General features: G+C 51.2%; 2 protein-coding genes across 2 annotated transcripts; one reads left to right on the top strand and one right to left on the bottom strand.

Moving 5' to 3' along the window:
* Window positions 1-1,753: 1,753 nt before the first annotated feature.
* LOC34621370 (suppressor protein SRP40) lies at window positions 1,754-2,797 on the top strand. Its single transcript, XM_026336200.1, has 2 exons — window positions 1,754-2,227; window positions 2,402-2,797. The coding sequence occupies exons 1-2, from the start codon at window positions 1,754-1,756 to the stop codon at window positions 2,795-2,797; spliced, it is 870 nt and encodes a 289-aa protein (XP_026191985.1).
* A 10,350-nt stretch (window positions 2,798-13,147) lies between these two features.
* On the bottom strand, window positions 13,148-17,199 carry LOC34621368 (aspartate--tRNA ligase, cytoplasmic). Its single transcript, XM_026336207.1, has 8 exons — window positions 17,022-17,199; window positions 16,666-16,824; window positions 15,328-15,605; window positions 14,800-15,097; window positions 14,457-14,620; window positions 13,961-14,239; window positions 13,325-13,538; window positions 13,148-13,209 (listed from the first exon to the last, which is right to left on the bottom strand). Exons 1-8 carry the CDS (start codon window positions 17,197-17,199, stop codon window positions 13,148-13,150), a joined length of 1,632 nt encoding a protein of 543 aa, XP_026191992.1.
* Between the last annotated feature and the right edge of the window lie 893 nt (window positions 17,200-18,092).

The following is an 18,092-nucleotide window of genomic DNA, read 5'->3' as shown; positions in this document are numbered from 1 at the left end:
GTCCAACATAGAAACTACGGATGATGCTGGGAAACGCATCAATTCGAAAATGCACTAAGCTACCACAGACCTGCCAGCCCCTGCGTTCTGTCGTTCGTCAGCATACCGGAGTACCAGTGTTTGCATTAAAGAGTGAACAGGCAGATTACACTGCTGCGCCTTTTCCCCAGGTCACAGATGATGCGCTGCTTATCCAGCGTCGAGTCACGGCAGGAGTTCTTAACCACTAATGTGCCATCGGGCCCTGTGCTACGTCCACAGTGATACTGCAACGAACGAACCCACTCTGCCTTCTGTCGATATTAAATGCCATTCTTTCACTAACGCTCGGCCCGTACACCCGTTGAAATCCCCGTAAATATTTTGGGGCATTCCCTTGCATACGTGACAATCGTGTTTCCTGCAGTTCTTCTCTGCAGCGTCGTAGGAGCCTAAGAAAGGCTTTTCGCGATGCGCGTCCGTTGATAGGTCACTAACTATTAGCTTACTTTAAGAGGTATCGGATTCGGTCTTTATCGATCAGCTCAGTTTATTGGCGATCTGCCGCAGCGCCGGGAGGTGTGGATTCCGGTGTACGCTGTGTGGCATATATCTTAGTGTGTTACCGTGCAGGCAGAGAGGGGAAGGGCACTTTCTATAGTGTCTTATGAAGGGCATCTACAGAGGGATGAACTTTCCTCAGTAATAGGGCCTGTCTACTGAGTGCGTAGTGCCCTGTTAGAGGGTCCACTTGAGGGAACTAATGTGACAGAAAGACTGCGCATATTTCAGTACATGGTCACTCCCTTATATTCAAGGACCTTCGATGACTGGATTATTTGGTAGGGGGCTACCGGTCCTGCAGCAAGACACTCCAGGACCTTGTTAGCTTCGTTTTCGCTATGGTGAGCTTCCATAGAAGAAGCAAAGCCACCTTAACTATAAAAACCTTGTTTTGATGGTGACGATGGCTTAGAAAGGTTTGAGAATCGTGTTCTTACTCCACACCATCTTGGGCCTCGACCGAACAACTTTGGGCCAATGACTGCGGCAGTCCCTGTCATCGGGGTAATGGTACGTGATTTCCGCGCATGAACCTGAGCTATAAATAAATAGTGCAGCTATTCAATGACAGAAAAGTGACCACGCCTGTGGGATCAGGACAGGTTGCGCTAGCTTGTCTGTTTCGGTGTCGCCTTTGAGGGTCTCGTCGGGCTTGTGGTCGAGAGTAGAGTGACCGCCCATCTTCTCTATTCAGTTAATCTTTATGCTTTTTCTGGGAGCAAACAACCGCCTTATATTAGCTCCTGGCCGTTTCTGGCTTTTGATGCCGGCGTCAACAGCAGGCCGGGCCACCCGAGGAGACCTGTTACGACCACTGTTGAGCGTCCACTCCCATTCTTGTTCTTTTTTCTTGGTAGAAAATAAGTTTGGGCTGCTACCTTGATAGGCAAAGATTCACAGTGCTGTTGTCGCTTGTTTAGGCACAGACACCTTACGTCTGTGCTGGGGCGATCCGGTTCCCGTGGCATCTTACGCTTAGACGTTTCAATGCTTCTGGTAGCCATGTAGGCATATCCTGGCCCATCTTTGAATCCCTGAATATATGCTTTCATTGTTTAAGCCGCCACTTGGGGGAAAAGGCTGTATCCCCCTTATCTTGGGGGCCTATGCCTCGATACCGCGAATTACGCCTCTGGTCCCGGGGTCTTCTACTTGCCTCTTGAGTCAAAGAGGCTTTCCTTCTGATTTTTCTGGTCTTATTTGCTGAGAGATGGGCTTTGCATACATCTATCTCGGCTGGGTGGCAACCGTAGCGCTCCTGTGTTCCATCTCGTTCCCTGCACAACATACCATTGCCTTGTCTCTAAACTCCGGAAGCGATGCAGCAGAGACCTCTGGAGGAGGTTCTGATGATGGCAGCAGTACCTCAGACCCCGGCGAAGGACCTTCCAGCAGCACTCACAAACGGGAACGATCGGAGGGGGAAAGTAGTGATGACGAGAAGGCCTCCCGGTCTAAGAAGAGGAAGATGCTCAAAAAGAAGATTAAAAAGGTTCCTGAGAAACTAAAAGGCAAGAAGAAACAAGCAGGGGGCTGGAACCCCGACGATGAAACTGTTAGTAGTAGAATGGATGAGATACATCTTGCACCATACTTCGTACTTCCCGATGGAAGTCCAGAGACCACCGGGAGCTCTGCACCATCCTTGCCTACTGGGGCCTCAGGTAGTAGCTCTGGTATGCCAGCTTCTCAATCTTCGCAATCCATTCCCCCGCCGCCTCCTCCTCCCCCACTGTCTTCTTTCCCTCCTCCTTCCCCACCGCCTTCTTTCCCTCCTCCTTCCCCACCGCCTTCTTTCCCTCCTCCTTCCCCACCGTCTTCTACTACTCCTCCTCCTCCCCCGCCCTCTTTGGTTAAGACTCAGGAGGCTGCTGTTGGCAGACACAAACATTCTCCAAGCCCTCCTACTACTAGCCAGTCTGTTATAGCCCCACCTAAGCCTCCTGAACCTACTCAGGGTGCACCATACTTCGGGCCATCATCAAAGAAAACGCCTCTAGAAGTGTCGACCCCACTGGCCATGCCTACAAGCCCGACTTCAATTTCAGAGGGGGCTTCATCGGACTCTAAGATAGACTCAAGCAGTGGGAGTGACACAGAGACCAGTGAAAGCAGTGATTCGGAGGGCACTTCACAAGGAGATGCTTCACAAGCTCCATCACCACAACGCCCCGGATCTCCATCAGGTATCCAAAAGGGCCTAGTACCCGACCTCCTCCTTTTGCTTGCCCCTGCGTTGCCCTCGTCACGCTAAGAAAATTCACCCTGAAATATTGTTCAAAACCCCAAAGCTGTTTTTTTCATGTGAATCGCTTCCTCCACTCTTTTTCTATCGCGCTCCACTTTCATCCAGGAAGCAATCTCTCCTAATGTTGCGTGGGTCTCAGCGCCTTCAGGAACCCCGTCACCACAGCAGTCTTCTGGCTACAGTCCGGACTCATCACCAACCTCCTCAGCTCCGCCCCCACCACCTCCACTATCCGGCCCTGGTGGTGGAGTGGGAATGCCGCCTTCGCCCCCGCCTCCACCTCCCTTGCCCATAGGGAGCCCCTCTACTACCTCCAGTACAGGCGCTTCTGCCAAAGGCGCTACTAAGTCCGGTGCCATGCCTTCTGCTAAAATTACTGCAGAATCACTTGCAGATGCAAAGGGCAAATTGAAAGGTGTACCCACAACCGAGCCTCCCACTGCACCACAAGGTAAGCCCGCATAGCAGCCACGTGATACAGACTGGGCACTTCCCCCAAAACCGCGTGCATATCTTTCTGTAGAGTTTAAACCTGCAATCTATTTCTGCCTTTTAACCTGATGGGCCTCCTGAGTTTCCTTCTGTCTATCTAACCCCTCCACCCTGTGATTCATCTGATATATCTTGCTGCAATCCTTTCCCTAATTCTCTCAGAGTAAAACGCCTGGACCAGCAACTATTGCAGGGTCAGGTCTGAAGCTTAAATTTATCCTACATAAACGCGTGCTAAATGCACTGTGTCTGCATGCTGTCCATGCTCTCATATAGTGTAGTTCTCCTGGTTCAAGTGTCCCTACCGATTCCGCCTTCTCCCTGCCTTCGGCCCTCAACCGCATTCTCACGTTGGGATGCTTTCGTTCTTTGTAATCTAGTTATCATGCTACCTATCTGCATTTTCCCTCCCGTGTTGTCTTCCACCCTTGCTGCGATTCAGGTGACCAGAGCTCACAAAGCATTTTGACTGCCGTGGGCTCCCGATTGGCTACACGGCGTACAGCAGTTCGAGGGGACGAGAGCACCGAGTCAGATTCCGAAGAAGAGGGCGATTGGGACTAGATATTTAAAAAGCACCAAAGCAGCAGGGCTGCGCGCTACAGCTGAAATATCTTCAATAACAAGAGACAGCCATTCGCTAAAAGCGGGGAGCACCTTCAGCAGGGCTGGCACCTGAAAGAAGTAACGCCATAACCCCAGGGCTACTAGCTACTAGATCTCTATGCCAATGGCCTCAGTAGTGCTGCAGCTGCGTCGTAAGCTGGCTGGGCAATGACTGCTGTGTTCCCCCGGTCTCTCTATGACTCCGGGCAGTAAGCTTTCATTGATCCTCCGTGTTCTGGCTGGGCGTCACTATCTCTGTGACTTAAATGTTTATCTCGTGCTAAAGCATCAAGAATTTTGTTGGGAGGGAAACTCCGGAGGCTTTTATACCTGTCAAGGCGGAGATAGGAAACGTGCCGAGTTTAAGCCTACGGCCCCTTGAGCCAACCGATATCCTTCCTGGGATTTTCCAAGAGCCCGCAAGAGGGCCTATATCTGAGCCCTATGCGCACAGGGGCACCTGCATTTTTAATGATTATTTAGAGTGTCCAGGGCTCGGCTTTTAGGGGGGCTTAGGCTTTGAAAAACTTCCTGGATTTTTTTTCAAAGCAGCCTAACCATACAGAGTTTGTTTCATCTCAGATTAAACAGGAGACAGGTCAGGAGCCTTGCAGGGTGGACAGTCCCCAGTAGAGATCATAGAACTCTTGACATCAGGCAAACGGCCCTCAGACTGACGTCCACTGAGGAAACATACGGATAGATTGTTTTTTCGTGACGTTGACAGAAACTATGTAAGGGGCCGCACTATGGAGGCGAGAAAACCTCTCTTTTTGGACCCTGGTAGGCTGTTCCTCCGTGCTACTTTTTTAATGATACTGTTTCCCTTTAGCTTGTTTGTCGCTTCTAGTGTGTATCTCAAAACCTTCATGATTACCGCTCCCTTGTTAAAGTGCGCAATCCGTTTTGCGGCAAGCCCCTGGATATTTTTTACTTGCACTGTCCTAAAGGCAGCAATTGAACAGCCCACCGCTTTTCTTGTTGGTTGGCTGCTTCCTGTTTCCCCTGTTCACTGGAGCTAAGTCTTCCTTTGTGTATTCTGGTGAAGTGAGCTTTTCCATGTGTATGACCATCTGTCTTCTTTGTTTGTCTCTCAATAGCGCGAATCTTCCCAATATTCTGGTAATGTGTACCCGCTTTCGGGCGGAAGTGCCCTCTCCAGGGCTTGTATCTGTCTGCCGCTGGCACTACCTCGTCTTTCGAAAGGAGCTGTCTTTTCTTATTTGAGTGCACTAAGTAAGTAACAATGTCTACAACTTCAAGCGTGCACTGAGCTCTTAGTCTCGCACTAGACGTCAGTTATGCCAAAGACCATGTGTTCACTGTCAACAAATATAGCGTGCAGGCTCTCCTCCACCAACAATGATGTGCTAGAGGCATCTTTAGTACAAGCGAAGCTAAGTACACATGCAAAGGCACCATGTCATAGCTCTAGAGCGCAGCGTGCATTTAGATTTACGAGCATGTAGTTGGGGCTATTATTGACGAACCTAGGAGTTGATATTCATGCATATGAATTGGACAGAATACAGGTAGCAGAAGGCTTCGATCGGATTGAAGCTGTATCCAAGTTGGCCACAAGCCCCCCTGCTCGCATGGGGGTGGCTTAAGAGTCCGAGTTTCGAGCAAACTTTTCTCGAAAACATTTGGTTATGTTCTAGAGTGAGCAACCTTTCCACGCGTCTTCCACTTCAGAGCTCTTTGTCTAACAGGGTGCGTCTACTGGAATCCTGGTTTTTTAGCCCCTCCGACCTTAATCTGCTAGTACACGAAGCAAACCAACCCAGTGAGCCGACATCCTGCGTTTTGATGTCAACAGTAGGTAGGTTTTAGCGATACCGGGGATTCTATTTGAATGCTATGGGGCAGGTGTCATGAGAAGGTGGCTGGGTGGGCGTAAGCCAAACAGATGAGTACACAGCAAAAATTTAGGCTTTCTAGTTGGAGGTATAGGGAGTGCGGCTTGGGCTCTCAGGCTTCGAAATTGCTGCCGCTGGGCAGCAGACGTACATCATGAAGAGTGGAGCACCATTCGCGGTTTGGTAGCCGCTCGCTACCTGTATGCAGCATATCCAGTCAGTTCACCAGCTGCGGGTGAGTTAAGGTAGGTAGGAATGCTCTTGACTTTCGGTTCTGCCGCATTGACTGACACAATCCCCAAAGTTCCTTGCCAAAGACTCGATGGAAACGCAGTGAAGCCTAGATCTGCGTGGAGTCTATGACAGCGTACGTCCATTCATGGATCATGTGTGCATTCGAACTAGCACTTAAAGCAGGTGTTTAAGGGCGCGTTTCCTGGGTTTCATAAGCATTTGTCCTTGTTAGCTCAAATATTTGAAACTTTCTTATATGGCTTATTCAGGTGTCTGGGCCACTGGAGTTCCGTTCATGCCAACGTGCCAATAGGTTTTCATCAGTCTTAGTGTTTAAGATGGAGAGTCCCCTGCTCTGGCGATAACTGAGGCACTGCTCACTTTTTTGATTTTCATCAATGCTCATCCTTGGGGTTAGAAGTTTATAAGATTTCACTTTATTGTGGCTTTGCACATAAACCGAAGCCTTTCCATGACCTTGTACATTAGAAAGGGGAACTCAAGTGAAGCCCCAAAGCGGGGAGAGTCTTCGTTACATAACAAACGGAAGAGTGAATGCTTGCCAGTTGGTTCATTTTTACCCCCTTAAACTGTTCTCAATAAAACACGCCACGCGTTACTGCGGTCTTGAGTTTTGGGCTAGATTGAGGAGATGCATTGCGTAGTGAAAGAGGATTGCTTGTGCTAGCCTGCTCAGAAGCGATCCAGAACCCACACTACAGCATCACACAACTGGAGGCGCCATTGTGTCACTTCTCTAAACATTCCAACAGTAACTGGACAGCCATGAGCAGGGATAGGGACTGCTTGCAGTCCGCCGAAGTATCCCGGAAGTAACATAAGAAAGTGCACCATGACCACCTGGGGGACGGGAGCACGCTAGTACTTTCGGGTTGCCCTCGTAAACAGGAATAAGTAATTCGGTAGTAAACCGGGAAAAGCAGCTCTACGTGAAAGGGTAGTTTAACATCAACCACGACTCTGAGTTTGGCAGCAGAGCCCTGAGTACTTTGAGTTCTTTTATATTACTGCAGTACCTACAGACACAAGTGCAGCCAACCTGAAGCTCCGACCAGCATGCATTTTGGTTGGCTAGAAGCGAAAGGGGACATTATACAAAATAAATTGCCAGACGTGCAATGAGCTGACAAACAAGGGACTCAGCAAGTCTCCATTACCAGTTTTTGCTTTAGGCAAAACACTCTTTCTGGTGTACCACGGTTGGGACAAACTAAGCCCCAGGGATCCAAGGCAACTCTTTGTCAACAAGGACACCTGGGAGGAACTGCCCGTTTTTGAGCTGCAAAATACTAGCTTCCGTGGCTGGATTATACAGGCACCGCAGCAGTATTGTACTTAATCTTTCTAATAACAGAAGTGAATGAAAAGGCGTAGGACAGGTATTGACCTCCTGGTTGCGAGCAAAAAAACAACTGCATAGGTCCAAATATGATTCATCTGGAGAATTTGAGTCAAAGTACATTACAAACTTTAGCCCGCCGTGCCGGTAAAGGCTTGCGTTATTCATGGAGTCGGTCCATTGCATGCATGAAGACGTTCTCTCGAGAAGTACGATATATATACTTCTTTACGAAACCTATAGGGTTCACCTTGCAAGGTACGGCGTTGTATACGCACATGTCCAACTACACATGAGTAACTGATCAACTGTTCTTTTCCAGCAAAATGAGAGGTCTATCTGCTTTATAGCTACCAATTATAACGACCTGTGAAATATCTAATTCTAGGCGCCCAGGACTACATGAACTATCATTTATTCTCAGCTGGTCAAACCCAAGTTATATCAATCTGCAGGGAGTCAGAATCGCAAGCTCTACCGATACAGAGAGGATTAAAGGTAAGGCTTCAGTAGAATATGTTGCAAAGCATTCGGCCTGTTATAGTTTTGGATGGTCTCAATGTAGAAGTCCCAGGATGTGCGTACTAGTTTGGACAAATACGCGCTTAGGCGTCAAGCGATAAATATTTACAGGAGCGTTTAAATGTATACTCAAGGCTGATTTGCCAACTGCAGATGATGCACCAAACATATGCAGCAAGCGGGGTGACGAGGGAAGGGAGCATTTTTAAGGTTAACTTGGCCCAGAATTGCGCAGGCCCTGACCACGTTCTCCATTTTAGAAATCAGGAGCTAGCCCTTATTCAACTTGGTCAATCATGGATATTATAGTTCTTGTTTTCATCTGGGCGAGCTCTCGTAGAAAGTTGTCCTTGAGGCTACAATATGCTCACACTTTTAGCGGGCTCAACTAGGGTGTAGGCGCGGCCAAATTTTTGCCAAGTTGAAAAGTTGGAGATTGGAGACAGTTTTGCTTCTACTATTGCGGCTGAGCCTACCATGGTACTAAAAATATATATGTATCCACAATAGGGGTGTCGTAGACTAGGTTGAGAACTCAAGAGCTGTCTCTACGCGCGTCCACAAAGCGATCTAGATTGCGAAACCAAAGACTGTGTGCTAGCTTGCTGCAATATTCCTGGTTAAATATGACTGGTTATCTGTTGTGTAGATGGATGTCGTACGTCCTCAGAAGATGGCCACAAAATCTAGGTCCTCATTTGTGAACCCCATTCTGCGGTATTAAATAAGCCTACCTATGTCGTACTCTACGTTCTTGGGCCTGCGCACTATTCGTGACGTGATTCTCTATGCGGAGACTATTACTAAAGGAGAAAATCGACAAAAACACGCGCGAGCCACAAGGGAACGGTGGACTAATGCGGTGCAGTTTGTTTCCGTCTTAATAAATGTATACATTACATAAATATGCAATATTTCACAAATATAGTTACCAAAATTGCAATCTGTGTTTTGGGGGCTGCATGCGACCCACCGACTAGCCGTCGAGCAAGCAGCTGACTAGCCATGTAGTGGAAATGGGCAACTAAAAAACAGGTATATCTTTTTAGTCGATACGCCTTTGCTTCTTTTCTATTCAGAGGAAACAGGCTGCCTGTATTTCACTTAATAGGACTGTTTCAGACTTGTATGACTAGTACCCCTTGAATATACAGAGGCTATGAAACAGAGGCACTTGATCCCCAATACATAGAATACAAAAGTAAATAGTACTCTCCATCGGCTCTGAACTGGTTTTTATATCTAGTGGGCATTTATTGTTATCGGGGCGAGCCGCGTATGTGGCAGGGCTGTGCGTACTTGAATGACAATTGATCGTCGTGGCGAACTGTGACGGTTGACAATACCCCGATTGCGTAGCGACGCGTAGGCCCCTGCCTTGATAAAAATGTGAACTCTCTGTGAATGGGCTGTCAGTGCGGGATCTTGTCCGTAGGGATAGTAGCTTTGAGACAGACACCTGTATTAGGTGTCTCTTAACAGTTGACGATAGTTACGGAGGAAGGTGAAACTCTGTAGGCCCAAGGCATATCAGAAAATCCCCAAATCTCGTGCGATTCTCCTCCAAAATCTCACTTTAGAGATTCTGTTTGGTCCCCTGCTGTCTCGTGATGCACGGGTCACTGGCTTCGTTACCATGACGAAACAGCGAATACCATCGTCTTGGTGGCACGAGCGCATATATTTTAGCTCTTGCTTCTGGTTCACCCATCTGATTTTTGTTTCCTCTACGTTAGAGGAGAGGGACTGATTTTGTAGTGGGCAAAGCTGCAAGTGCAATGAACAAACGCTTGTTTACATTGAATTCTAGCTTCATGTACCTTGAAGGTATGCAGAAACTTGCATTTCACACGCTGTTTCTTCAAATGATACGCATAAAGCAAGTATGAATGTCGTATTCCAATGCCTTAAGTGCGTCAAACTGCGTAGAACTGCCGGGACAGCTCAGGCGGCGTACCAACCTGCACCTGGGCTGTCGTTCCTGCCCTTCTGCAGGCTAGAGCCGTCTGAGTTGAGGGCAGTGAAGGTCATTTCTATTCGTTGGGACGGTGTTTGAAGTTTTCCTATATAAGTCTTGGGGTTTTCGTTGCGTATCTGCCTATGAACCCCACAGTGGAATCTTGGAGGGAAGAATGTGTGGACGGTCCCCTGCCAAGACTCGGCTTTGAACCTCACAGTACTTGGCCTCATTCCTCGTTTTGGTATGTTTGCCCCAGGCTGACCATTTTGACGAAGCGAAAGGTAGCTAGAAAAACATTGTGATGCAAACGCATACTCGTCCAATTGACAGAGGTTCCATGAGACCGCGGCAACAGCCATGATGTGCAGCCAGCTGACCGGCCTCCGGGCGCGGAGACCGCCTAAGCTGCTCCCCACAGCGTGTGTGGGAGCCGTAAAACTGCCGCAGCAGTGCCAGTCCACTGCTACATTAAATTAGTCTGCGGCTTTTTAAGATTCTGTAAATTTTTGGTTGATTTAGTGGGCCTCTGTTTTTCAGTGTCTCTGCTTTCTGCAACGAGGCGGACTCCGTGGTCTGTGGCAACTCACCTGCTCCAATTTCGGCGTCTCTGACACCCAGCTTGTGTGGGATTTCTGGGGGATCGATAAAGAAATATTTTCGCTTCCGTTCGTAGGCTTACCTGAACCGTCACCTGCGGCTTTTCGCGGAGACAGGACGTTCGTACGTACAGAGTTCACCACATATCCTCAGACGTCCTTTCTGCCATCCCTTACTGTTGAACATGACGAATCTTCTCATCCTCCTTAGCTGGGCCTTGGTGGCCATTTGCCTTGGACTCTCCTGTCCCAATGGACCTGTGTCTACTGCGCTGGGCATGACGACGCCCAAGGATGACGCTTCCGGGGTAAGGAGTATGGGCAGCACCCAAAATATCCACGACTCAAATGTGTCACTGAATGTAGGCTCTCGAATTTCTCTTACAGGAGTAGGAGCTGCACCGGATGGGACTTCATCAGGGAAGAAAAAAGGGGAGGGGAAGTGGGAGCAGTTCAAACAGCTAGTAAAGAATACTGTAAGGAAGCCGAAAAATCCTAAGCTCAAAAAGGACGATCTTTCATCCGGTTTGGCTAGCAGCGAAGTTGCCTTGAACATTTCCTCGGAGGAGTCCTTCACGGTATCCACTAGCCAGTCATCCACCGCACCGGCTAGCCCTTCCCTCAGCACTCGAGATCTTCCAAGAACTCCTTCCAAGGACTCCGACGAGCAGAGCGAGCTTAAGGAAAAGGATACTTCTCTTATGGTGTTTGAGTTGGGGAAAGACGATGTGGGCCTACGTAAGGGCAGCAGTATTTCCGGTGGGAGCGCCTCCAGCATTCGAGGTTATTCAGAAACTCCATCTAAGGACTCTAACAAAGAGAGCGGGGCTAAGACCGAACATAGTCCCCATGTGGTGTTGGATATGGATAAGGAAGGTGCAGGCTCTCGTGAAGGCAGCGCAGATCCCCGTGACAGTGCCTCCAGCGCTCAAGGTCATCCAAGCACTCTATCTACAAAGTCCGACCAAGGTACAGAGGGTGAAGTACAGCGCATTCCACCTACGGTGGTGGATGAATTAAAAAAGGATGCGAGGCTTCCTAGAGGCAGCAAAGATTCCACTGGCAGTGCCTCCAGCGATCAAGGCCTTCAAGATATTCAGCTTAGGGACTCCGACAAAGGGAACAACTATGGAGACAAGCATGTACCCCCAGTGGTGCTTAATTTCTGGAAGCAGGTTCACGAGGCTCGTAAGAGCAAGGAAATTCCCAGCGGTGGAAGCAGCACTAAGTCCAAAACCCACCGGAAAGATAAGTCATCAGGAGAGGACGAGGGATCTTCGAAAGATATATAGTCAAGCGACACACCCTAACCATGAACAGCGACCCAAATGAGCTAAAAGTACTTTGCTCGGACCAGACACGCATCCCCAGAATCTCCGCCACCTCAGTAGCCTGCGCGTGGACCTCCATGGAGCACCACGACGCACCCGAGAGGAGCCAGAGGCCAGCGGGGAGAAGGAACTTCGTTCGAGTTAACAAAAGGGAGGAGCTATGAGCATACAGACCAAGCATCCCGCCTCAATGCAGTGTCCCATTCACGCCCGTTGGAAGTGTATGCAGTAGATATCTAGGCACACCGCGGAACGTTAGGTGCCAGAAATGTGCCACTATGTCGCACACCCTGTACATTAGAAAAGATAAAACTAGATGAGCAGCAGCCGCACATGGAGCTGTTGTGCTCGAGCAGCTTGTAAAGGACTGTTTTCGGGCGTTATTTGCTTATGAAAAAAGGCCATCCCAAGGCAGCCAGAGGCAGAGCTGGCTTTCGGTCATGATCTGATTGGGGCACCCTCGTCGCATTGTCGCAGCAAATTAATGTAGAGCACGAATCGGTCGTTGCGGCCTATCCACTTCGCGTATTTTGACGCCATTTGCTGCGGGGTTGCTACACGAGTAATATCCCACAGTACAGCGGGCACATTTGTGCCTGCCAAGATGTATGTGCAGAAGGCAGCGGCAACAGCATGTGCTGCTAGTTGTGACGCTATTTTTACTGAATTGTAGATTCTACCAGTGCAGGTCCTTACACAGAAGGGACCACACTGTGCAGCGGCCTCTCAATCAATTCCTCCTGGGGAACAGGCGCAACTATTTTTAACAGAAGTTTAAAGCGTGCTGCCTATGAGAGTTGTGTCGGTGGATTCGGTTGACTAGAGAGGCTTATACGCCTTCGCTCTACATACGAAGGCTCAAAGACGCCGCTAGCATAATGGGGCCTGCAGCAGGCAGACGCGTACGGAGAGGGAGCTGCTGCTGCAGGTAGGGGGCATTCCTTTCAAAGTGGCGAAAAGAGAAGGCAACCTAAAACTTTAGATTAGAAAGATATCCTGCGCGGGGAAAGCCCGCAGTAACAGCGGCAGCCCATCAAACCGCTAGAAGGCCTCAGTTTTCGATGTCCTTTATGTCTTAAAGCTATGGGGAAGCTACCTCCTAATTTGCATACAGGTTGAAGGGTTGGTACTGCGAGGTGTGGCTTTCAGGCTTGGGCTGAGTCTCTACAGCGCTCTCCCACAATGCATACACTGCAACAACTCTTCGAAGAGCATGGGTGCCGTATCGTGCTGTAGCAGGTCCCGTTGCCGCTGGCGCAACCAAATAGCGAACTTGTAGGCTTGCGGTGAACGGAAGAGCAGAAGTCTCTTTTAAGCCATCATAGTGCATTGAAGGGGGGAAGCGCGATGCCTGCGTGCTGCTACTAGGATTGCAATGGTTTCTGCCAGTGTTGTTCTAGGGGGCAAGGCGCTTAGGGTCTCGCGGGAAGAGAGACACCCTGCGGATGTTTCCAAGGCCTGCACGCAGCCCGCAAATGGGCAACCCGTACCGTTGCAGCTCCACCGTGAAGCTGCTATCCCATAAATATTTAGCGGCACGTCCAGTCTATTCCGCGATGCATGCGTGGCTTACCGTAGTACAGCATGACAATTCGTTCGAGTCCTGCACCCATGCCGGCATGCGGCGGAGCTCCCAAATCCATTGCGTCGATGTAACTCTTCAGCTGCTCTAAAGGAACGCCTAAAGCCTCGCAGCGCCGCCTTAGAAGCCCCGCGTCATGGACTCTCTGCGCACCGGAGGCGATCTCTTCGCCTCGCATGAATACGTCAAACGTGTTGGAGTATTTCTGCAACAGAGGTGCATATAGGAGAGAGCGTAGGTGTACATACACCGCGGGGCACCGCGGCCACTGCGGGATACGAATTCACTGCAGCCAACATAGCTACGAGAAGAGCCCCGCAGATTGCAACAACGCGCACACAGATTCCAGCAGGTGCAGCAAACAATCTTCTCCCAGTTGCACTAGGAGTGGCAAGCACACCGCGCCACAACGGAAATTGCTTCACAAAGGACCCCCAGGAAGCGGCGTCTTCTCAGGGACGCAGAAAAGTGGATCGCTCCCCAGAAGCCTCCTGCAGCTAATCGACAAACGTCGTGTCTATCGCGGCTACCTCGCCAAAGAGAGGGGTGGGTAGTAGCTGCCTCGTGATAAATCACTGCCCACAGGACGTGCGAGGTGAGGGGACAGGCAACCCTGAAGAGCCTTACGGGGTCGTTGGGGCAGGGCATAGAATAGAAGGGCCGAACTTTTGCCGGATACTTCAGAAGAAAGAAGTAATCCGTCTTGTATTTCTCCTGAACAAGCCGTCCGAGGGCCTTTTCCAGCTCAGTGGAAAGGTCGAATTCCGCAAGGTCCTCTGGTATGGTGTCTACTCCGATGCCTGCTTCTCGCAGCATCTTAATGCCTTCAGCAAACGTGAGGCGCGGGGTTTCCTCCAGGAAAACGAACGGAGGAACGTCATGCTGTGCGCGGATCAAGGCCGAATCCTACACAACAAAAGGGCAACCAGCAACAGCAGCAGAAGGTCGGGGAGAACTTCTCAGAAAAGGGTGTGTATTCACTTCTTTGAACGGCTAGGAAAAGGCGGTATGCCCAAAGACGACACGGAGAGGAGCTGAGAATCCCGCATATGGGGCCCCTAACCAGACAGCAGTACGCAGCAGCAGCTGCATCAGACAGCCCGGAAGCACTCCAGCAGCAAACCTTGGCGGCATCGACCTCGAGCCGTTTGAAGATACTCTTAAAGAGGTTGTCAATGACCTCGACGGCCTCCAAGAAGTCCTCCTTGATTTCCATCTCCAAGTCAACGCCAACAAACTCACACAAGTGACGGTGCGTGTTACTGTTTTCTGCACGGAAGACTGGGCCTGCAGCAGCAGCAGCAAGAAGAAGAATACTGCCACTGCCCTAGAACATGTCGCCGCGTCGGGGAAAGCCGTAGTATGCGACTAGAAAGAAACAGGAAGAAGATGCATCAGCGAGCAGCAAGGCGACACCCAGAGCTAGCCAAGCTGTCTACGCGAAAGGCAGCAGCAACCCCTCTCACCGATTTCATAGACCTTGCCCATATCTCCGGCAATGCACATCTGTTTGTACAGTTGCGGGCTCTGTGCGAGGCAGGCGTCTCTGTTGAAATACGGCACGCGAAAGCAGCTAGCCCCTCCTTCACTTGCCCCCCCAATAATCTTCGGGGTGTGAATCTCCACAAAGCCGTGCTGATGGAGGAAATCCCTGCAGTATCGAGACACCTCGGAGGTGACTCTGGCGACTGCAGCCGTTCCCGAGACACGCAAGTCGAGGCATCGATTATCCAGCCGCGTCTCTAAATGGACGCGGATCTGGCCCTGTAAATGCGGCACAAACGCACACATACACAAAGGAAACTGCGCTACACGAAGAGAATCGAGCCGCTGGGGAGAGACAGACAGACAGACAGACAGCCGGGCAGCACGGCAAACATCCAAGGTCCGGCTGGAAGCACAAACAGGCGCCAAGCAGCAGAAGCAGCAACAGGACCATTACCCCCCCTCATAAAAACGGAGGCACGTCCTCAAAACGCTTAGCACCGGCAGACCTCTTTCTGCTCGTCCTCCGGCTGCATCGCGTCCTTCAGCTGGAAGGGAAGCTCCTTCTTTGCCTTGACAACGCAGAAGACTTTCTCCCCTTGCAGCTCTTTCCGCTGAGTTGTGGACGCCACAGGGGTCTGGGGAGAGACAATGCGTCCCCAGACGTCGATGAGAGACTCCGCAGGCACTGCGGCCAGCCATCGCAGCAGATCTTTGGAACAAGAATCCCCAAAGACGCACTGCACCGTTTCGGTGCCCTCCCGCAGAGTGACAAAGGCAATCGACCCTGCAGACGCACAAGTTGAGATTCAGGCACGGGAAATTTTGCGGGGAGAGGCGAGACGACTCGTTAGTAGGGCGTGGCAGCAGGAAAGAGACTCCTTCGCAATGCACAAGCCCTCCCTACCCTACGCACAACAAAAGAAAAACAGTCACGAGGCCTCATGGGCAAGCCACCACGAATGCAGGGGCCATGGGTGGCGAGCGAGTCTACGAGAAAGGCGCATGCTCCGCTGGGGGCTAAAAAGGCAGCTGCAGGGCCTAATTCCCCCCTTCCAGAAATAGACGGAGGGGCAGCAGGGGGATGCGGAGCACACACAGGGAGGTCAGGCAGCAGGAAGGCCAAGAGAAAACTGGAGCTGCACACGCCTTTTGGGAGCAGGCAGGCAATACAGCAGGATGGAAAAAAGGGGGAGGGAAGCGGAGACCGTGGAACGACTCCGAAAGAAAGAGACACGACACACACGTAGGATGCATGGGTTAAAAGTGGACGCAAAAACCACTGCGGATGATGTGAAAATAAAGCCCCTACACATCCCACTGGAACTCGCCAACGTGCAAAGAAAAAGGAGCAGGAGGAGCGGCAGCAGCAGCATGCAAAGGATGCCCGAAGGGGAAGGAGGATTGAACCATAAGTCACGCCGCTGTCAGACGGGAAGCACACCACACGAGAAAATTCAGAGAGGCGGCAATAAGACAGGCGGAATGACACCAGAAGCAAAGGCCACTTTCTCTGCAGACCCCACCACAGTGTCTCTCTTCCCCGTTCTTTCTCTCTTGTAAGCCCCCCAGACACAGCGTTCGAAACAGCGGCAGACAGACAGATGAAAGGAGCAGTGGGAATGCGCAGTGCGGTGAAGACGCAACCCGGAAGGCACGTTGATGGACGGCAACAGACAGGGCCCCAGATGATATCGGGAGGCCAGAGGCAGAAAAAAGGACGCTATTCTCAAGCGCGCTGCTGAAGCCATCACCTCCCTAAGTGTCTCCAAGCCCACTCATTCACAGGAGACACACACCCTTGCATCGAGAATCCTGCAGGCGTCCTCTGACCCAGACACTCTCGCCTTCCTTCGCGTCCAGCTGCCCAACCGGCACCCACTGCCGTTTGGCGGCGGCTTTAAGGCCAGAGGAGGGGCCTCCTTCTGATTGTACGAGGGGCCAGTAGCCAAAGCTATCTGCCTCGAAGTCAGAGGACTCTTTGACGAGCACCGCAGCCGCTGCCTCTGCGAAAAACACGGTCAAAGCCTTCACCTCCCCCACAAGGTCAAGAATACTGCTCCTCCTACACGCGCAGTGGGGTCACCGCAAGGCTACGCACTGACACAACGCTCAGTCGCTCTCTCTCCCGCTTGGTTGGTGGCTGCCTGCGTGTTCAAAGGCACGCTGTCTTGAGGGACAGGGTTCGGGTGTAGCACTTGACCTTGCGCTTGCTTCTTTGCGAGTTTGGCGGCCTCCTTTGCCGCCTTCTCCTCCTCCTTGGCCTTCTTTCGAGCTTCCCGTTCTGCCTTGAGCTTCTGCTCCTCGGGGGAAAGCTCCTTCGGCTCGGGGGGAGGCGGGCAGTTCCCCGACGCAGCAGGCGTCCCTTCTGTGCGCTTCATTGTGGCACTGTTCGTTGAGGAAGTCTCTGCGCCTGCTCCCCTCTTGAAAGCAACGTAAAGAAGTCGGCGGGGGGGAGGGGATGCGACGGCTTTGTCTGAAAGACAGCCACGGTGTATGGACAGCTGCCCAAACGCGCAATTGCTGGTTTGCCGCAGGGAGGGCAGCGGCGGCTGCTGCTGAACCTGCAGATGCAGCTGCTGGGGGTTCTGCCTATTGTGGAGTGATGGAAACAGAAAGAGCTGAGAGACTCTGCGGGTGTAGGCGCCTGCAAGCATTAAGTGTAGCAGCAGCAACACCCACAGCAACCAGAGCTGCCTAATGACTAGCGAGAGTACAAGACATGGGGCACTGCTTGACGGCCACCTCGCAAGCAGCATTCGACTGCTGCTGCTGCTGCAGCACACGCGCAGCGCAAGTGTAGGAACAGCCGTCGCTCAGGTCCCTTGGCCACATGTGAAACAAGCGCATGCATGCTGCTGCACAGGAACCTACGCAGCCACACCATTACGCAGCAATAACACGCCTAGCAACTGCATGAGCACGCGAGCAGCAGCTAATGACGAAGAAAGGCGCCCTCTTGCCACAGGGCCCACAGTGTCTCTGTCCCATGCTGCATTTTATAGATTTGCAATCCGCCGAGAGTGCATGCACTGCAACAGCGGCACACAGGCAACAGACGCTAGAGGGCCAGTACACACCTTAAATACTCTCCGAGCGCACTGAAGTTCACGCCAGAGAAAATAATTTCCCATTTGGTACCAGAGGTGCCGCGCGTAAAGGGCAAATCACAGCCACACAACCAGCCTCGCCTCAACAGCAGCAGCAGCCGTAGCAGCAGCCGTAGCAGCAGTGCCTGTGTAGCAGCGGCCACAGGAGTGGAGGAGCTTTGGCG

This window comes from Cyclospora cayetanensis, unplaced genomic scaffold (genome assembly GCF_002999335.1).
Source record: "Cyclospora cayetanensis isolate NF1_C8 unplaced genomic scaffold, CcayRef3 CcayRef3_contig_118, whole genome shotgun sequence".
Classification (NCBI taxonomy): Eukaryota; Apicomplexa; class Conoidasida; order Eucoccidiorida; family Eimeriidae; genus Cyclospora; species Cyclospora cayetanensis.
Note: the sequence above shows the minus strand (reverse complement) of the source record. Positions and strands in the feature narration are given on the sequence as shown.

Excerpts from the sequence above, each read along its gene's own strand:
- LOC34621370 (XM_026336200.1), top strand. The coding sequence starts at position 1,754 with ATGGGCTTTGCATACATCTATCTCGGCTGGGTGGCAACCGTAGCGCTC. Across the intron at positions 2,228-2,401 it reads GTAGTAGCTCTGGTATGCCA|ACTCAGGAGGCTGCTGTTGG; the intron begins GCTTCTCAATCT and ends TCTTTGGTTAAG.
- LOC34621368 (XM_026336207.1), bottom strand. The coding sequence starts at position 17,199 with ATGAAGCGCACAGAAGGGACGCCTGCTGCGTCGGGGAACTGCCCGCCT. Across the intron at positions 15,098-15,327 it reads CGGAGGACGAGCAGAAAGAG|GGCCAGATCCGCGTCCATTT; the intron begins GTCTGCCGGTGC and ends CCGCATTTACAG. Across the intron at positions 13,210-13,324 it reads AATTGTCATGCTGTACTACG|GCCTTGGAAACATCCGCAGG; the intron begins GTAAGCCACGCA and ends GGCTGCGTGCAG.